This window comes from Fonticula alba (genome assembly GCF_000388065.1).
Source record: "Fonticula alba strain ATCC 38817 unplaced genomic scaffold supercont2.7, whole genome shotgun sequence".
Classification (NCBI taxonomy): domain Eukaryota; order Rotosphaerida; family Fonticulaceae; genus Fonticula; species Fonticula alba.
The window spans coordinates 1,336,062-1,341,070 of NW_009242977.1; the positions used below are offsets into that span (position 1 = coordinate 1,336,062).

The 5,009-nt window shown below is 70.1% G+C and overlaps 2 protein-coding genes across 2 annotated transcripts; both read left to right on the plus strand.

The window, feature by feature from the left end:
• Positions 1–2,264: 2,264 nt before the first annotated feature.
• Positions 2,265–2,495, plus strand: H696_04497 (hypothetical protein; the record flags this gene model as incomplete). The annotated part of the gene is made up of 1 exon (XM_009498378.1): positions 2,265–2,495. The coding sequence occupies one exon, from the start codon at positions 2,265–2,267 to the stop codon at positions 2,493–2,495; it is 231 nt and encodes a 76-aa protein (XP_009496653.1).
• A 454-nt stretch (positions 2,496–2,949) lies between these two features.
• H696_04498 (hypothetical protein) lies at positions 2,950–4,425 on the plus strand. Its single transcript, XM_009498379.1, has 2 exons — positions 2,950–3,035; positions 3,215–4,425. The coding sequence occupies exons 1-2, from the start codon at positions 2,975–2,977 to the stop codon at positions 4,165–4,167; spliced, it is 1,014 nt and encodes a 337-aa protein (XP_009496654.1). The 5' UTR covers positions 2,950–2,974; the 3' UTR covers positions 4,168–4,425.
• Positions 4,426–5,009: the final 584 nt, after the last annotated feature.

Genomic DNA, 5,009 nt, shown 5'->3' on the forward strand with positions numbered 1-5,009 from the left:
GGGGGGGCGGGGGGCGGGGGCGATTCCGGCGCAATCGATCCGGGGCCGGGGGCGGGGGAGAGGGGGAGGCGTGTGGGAAACTTGCTGGCCCCTCGCGCGCGCGCGCGCGCCCCTCGGGGCACAGGCCGCGTCTATCCCCCCCCCCCCGGCTGCCCCGCCTGGCGTCCGGCTGACCGGGTGGGAATGGCGTCGCAAGTGAATGCGAAGCCTCGGGCGCGACCGGCCCGGACGGACATTATGCCCCGGTACTGCTGGAATCGGGGGCATGCCCCCCTTCGCCCCGCTCCTGTCGTGTCGAAGTGCCCTCGTCAGGCGTGCGATGTGGCCTCCCGCATGGCTTACCCTTATGGGGGGGGGGGGGGCAGAGGGGCGGGCGCCCCCCCCGTGGGATGATGCCAGCATGCGCTGTTCTCGCCGTCTCTTGGCCTCTCCGGGGAAGGGAGCCGACACGCCAGGGGGGCCGAGTTTGTTGGCGCCCCTCGGGCTTGGGCCGGTCCGCTCGACCGGCCAGCTGTGCGGCCATTCTCTCCCATCGAGGTCCCCTTCGCTGGAGGCCGCACGCCCCTGGGACTTTGGAGGGGGAATGGGGGGCCGCAGGAAAACCGGCCGCAGGGCGCATGCCGCCCGCGGGCGTGCCAGCTGAGCTGGAGCGCAGGCACGCGTGGAGGTGCCTCAGGGCTCTGGCGGTGGCCGGTGGCCCGGCTCTCCGGTCACCCCCTCTCGTCTCCTTGCGCCGGTTGTCCCCGGCTTGTCGCCTCGGTCTGCGCTGCCTCCGCTGCCTCCGCCGCCGCCGCCGCCGCCGCCCCCCGGGCTGCTCGTCCGTGGGGGTTCTCTCCGGTTGTTGCGCGTGCCAGCGAAAGCCGGGTTTCCCGGCTGGACTCTCATCTCCCCGGGGCGCTTGGCCGGCCTTCGGGTCAGTCATGGTCGAAGGGCATCCGGCGCGCGGGCGGGTGTGCACCCGCTTGTGAGCACCGTCCCACGCGCGCGAGTGCGCCTCCTTCTGGCCGGGCTTAACTCCCGACTCGGCGCCGCCTGTCTTCGAATGTGCTGGCAGCCGGAGGAGGCCTGCCCATCGGCGGGGAAGTGCCCGAGCGGGGCCCCCCCCCCCCCCCCCCCGGGCCTACACAGCTCCATCTTGGGCGACCGGCGGGTTGCTCGGATTCTTTTCTCCTGGCCGCCTCGCCGGGCATGGGCCCGCCAGCGCGAGGCCGGCACATCGGAGCGTCACGCGGGCGCCACATTCCCCCGACCCTTTCGGTCGCCTGCCGAGGGCTCGATTTCCCGACCTGTCCGGGGCCGGGCGCCATGTTTCAGCAGGAGGCCCTCGGTGCCCGGTCCCAGGCCGCGTCGGGCCCCTCCGGTGTCCTCGGTGCCGAGGCCGGGGCTCTCGGCGCTCCGGCGGCCTGGTGTCACGGGTTGTCGGCAACCCGGCCTAATTGGGGGGCCGCCAAACGCCTCGCCTGGTCGCTCTGCCTTCCCGGGCAGTCTGGGGAGGGGGAAAGGGCGCGTGGAGGCGTGCGTGGGTGCCCCGGCGCATAGTCCCCGCCTCCGGGTCCAGTTGCCATGCTGCCCTCACCGGCGGGGTCCGCACCGGGGCCCAGGGACAAGGCCCAGGTGGGGGGCCGTGGCTGCCCATGAGGGAACGAGAGGCGTCCGGGGGGGGGGGGGGCCGGGCAAGCAGGGGGCCCGCCCGCTAGGCCGAGGCCCCTGTGTAAGCCACGGAGATTGGGGGGTATGAACACCGGGGCCCGAGGGGTGGGCCCAGAGCTCCGACAAAGGGGAGGGGGGGGGGGAGGACGGAGGGCAATGGCACATGCAGCCTGCACAGCCGGTCCCGCCGTCAGGCCTGTTTTCCACCCCCTCCTATCACGATAGATATCCACTTTGGCCTCGATGGGGTAAATTGCACCGGGCGTTTTGGCGCCGCGGCATTGTCTCGCGCGATCAGCCCCGAGCGCTCCCCCAGCGAACAAGGCCGCCGCCGCCGCCGCCGCTGCCGCCGCCGCCGCCGCCGCCTCCGTAGCAGTAACAGCAGCAGCAGCAGCAGCAGCAGCAACAGCAGGATTCAGCCTGGCAGTGGCCGTAGGGCGAGTGGCGAAGGGGGTGGCGGGAGGCCATCGGGGCCGATCTGGGCTATCAGGAAGACAGGAGGTGCTCGCTGGCCGAGCGGGCTTCGGGTTTCGGGAGGGCGGCGAGGTTGGGCGGCAGCAGCCGTGGCTGCAGCTGCTACTGCGGCAACTCCCGGGCCCTTCCACCCTTCGGTCATGACCGGTGCCCGGTGGATTTTGGTGCCATTGCCTCGCGTCGGCATGCGCGTGGTTGTGGTCGGGGCCGGGGCCGGGGCCGGGGCCGGGGCCCGGGCCCGGGCCGGCCAAGCGGCCCTCCCCATGCCAGTGGCGCTGGCCCGGGGATCGAGCCCCGTGTCACCGGCTGATGCCTTTGGTCGGGAGGCACCGACAAGCACGCGTGCCCGTCGGCAACTTGTGCCACGCTGAACACCGGCGCCCGGGCCGGGGCGAGCGCACTATAAAAGCCGCCGCGCCGTCAAACACCCTCAGTGTCTCATTCAAGCCAAGATTCGAGCAGCCTCTACTCCTTTCTCCCCCTCTCTCTTTCTCGCTCTCCCTGCAGCCCCTTCTTCCCCTCGCCTCTACTGATTGCACTGTACGCACACACCAGCTACAAGCTCTCCCTCTCTCTCTCTCTCTCTCTCTCTCTCTTCCGCTTCGGGGTGTTATGTCACCCTGCCACGCCCACATGCGCCTGCCCATGCGCGCACATCACCTTCCGGTGAGAATCCCGGCATGCGCGCCCTGCCGAGGGGGAAAGGCCCCCGGGACCCTCGCCAAGCAGATCGCACGCCCTTTACTGACTCTTGCGCCTCCCGCGCCGGTGGGCGCCGTTTCCGCGCTTTTTCGCCCTCTTCGATCGTAGAGCAGGCGCACACGCACACACGCACACACGCACACACATCATGTTTACCGGGTCTCACAAGAAGTTCGCCGCTCTGGCCATGGTCCTGGTGGCCCTTGTCGGTGCGTGCCCCGGCCTTTGCCCATGCGTGCATGGCCCTGTGGCCTGGCGCCTGTCACCTGTCGCCTGTCGCTCACCCGGGACCTAACCCCGCCTCGCTCTGGCCCCTTCCCCCCCCCCCCCCCCCCCCCCCCCGATGCCGACTTGCTGCTGCCTGCCGGCCATGGGGCCACACGGGCAGCCTGCGCCTCGCATGGTGATGCCAAGGCCGCCACCCGTCGGTCTCGGCGGGCCCTTAGCCGCGTGCGCCAGTCCCGCCGGGCCCTGGGTCGCCGTGCGGAGGGGTCCTCCGCCAGCGGGTCGGAGACGCTGGGCTCCGGGGCCCCCGGCTCCGAGGCCCCCGGCTCCGAGGCCCCCGGCTCCGAGCCCTCCTACGATTACACCACCCCCGTGGACCTGACCACCTCCTGCCAGGTCGACCGCCTGGACTGGGACGTGGTGGTGGAGACATGCATCGACGAGGACCCCTGCACCACCGAGTGCGTTTGGGCCTGGTACCAGAGCGCCAACTGCTACCAGCTCTTCGACGAGGAGGGCGGCCCGGAGATCTGCCAGGACGAGCTGGACGAGCTGCGCGAGCTGTGCCCGGAGGCCACCCAGCTGGCCGAGGCCACCTGCACCACGAACCTGCCCCCGGTGCCGGCGGACTGCACCGACGAGAAGATGGATGACATGCTGCCGGAGAAGTGCCTGGCCGGGGAGGACACCGCCAGCCGCTGCAGCCAGGAGTGCATCGAGGCCGGCATGAACCTGTACGTGTGCGAGGTCAAGCGCTTCCAGTACACCGAGCAGCACTGCTGGGCCGGCGCCGTGGAGACCAGCCTCACGGACCCGGACTTCTCCAACCCCCAGCGGTGCCCGGCTGGCACCTATGGCGGTGACACCGCCACCGAGGATGTGGCTGCCCAGTTCCAGTGCGCCGCCCCGGCCGACGCGTCCGGCAGCGAGCCGCACTCCGGCAGCGAGCCGCACTCCGGCAGCGAGCCGCACTCCGGCAGCCAGCCGCACTCCGGCAGCGAGCACAGCGGCGAGCATGGCAGCTCCAGCTCCGGCAACGCGGCTTCCAGCCTGCGCGCCAACGCGGCCGCCCTGGCCGGCGCGGTCCTGGCCGCCGCGGCCATGATGCTTGCCTAAAGGCCGGCCGCGGGGGCTGTGTGGACCTGCCACCACCGCCGCGTGTGTCCCATGGATCAGCCTGTTGCCAGGCGCAATGTGCCTGGCAATCGGACAGCGTGGGGGCCTCTCCAACAGGGGAAGGCCAAAGCAACCTGGCAGGGAGGGGGACCCATTGCCCAATGGGCAACGCGTGTGTCCCCCATGTTCGTGTGTATGCGAGTATCCGTGTAGGTGTGTGAGAGTCTAACGCGTATGTATGTGTAAATGAATATATACATGCTTTTTATTGATGTGTGTGCATCATGTGTGTGTGAGAGAGAGTGTGTGTGTGTTAATGTATGTTTCTGCTGTCCTGCTCTCGTAAGGGGGGGGGGGCACCGGCGAAGGAGCGACAACAACCGGCCGGGGGAGATCCCTCCGCGCGTCATTTCCCGGGAGAGAAGATCGCCGCTTTATGCAGCACTGTGCCGATCGTGCAGGCGACCTCCGTGTCCCTTTTCCCTCGTACCGGCCCCCCCCCTCCCGAGCCCAGGCACCCAAGGGCCCCACTTGCCACGGCTCCGCTGGCCCACGCAGGACGCGTGTGGGCACATCTGTCAGGCAAGGGGGGAAACACAATTTCCCACCACCATCACCACCTCTACACCACTCTAAGAATAGACTGATATGCTCATCCACCATTCGTGCTACTCTCCGGCGCAATGCCGCAGAGAAGGGGGGCAGCAGAGGCACAGGCGTCGGGGAGGCGGCGGCGGCGGCGGCGGCGGGGGGGGGGGGGGAAAGACCCCGGCGCCGGAAAGAGGGGAACATGTATCCCGGACAGAAAGTACAACAGTGGGTGCATGCACCGGATGTGCGCC

Excerpts from the sequence above, each read along its gene's own strand:
- H696_04498 (XM_009498379.1), top strand. The coding sequence starts at position 2,975 with ATGTTTACCGGGTCTCACAAGAAGTTCGCCGCTCTGGCCATGGTCCTG. Across the intron at positions 3,036-3,214 it reads GGTCCTGGTGGCCCTTGTCG|CCTGCGCCTCGCATGGTGAT; the intron begins GTGCGTGCCCCG and ends CCACACGGGCAG.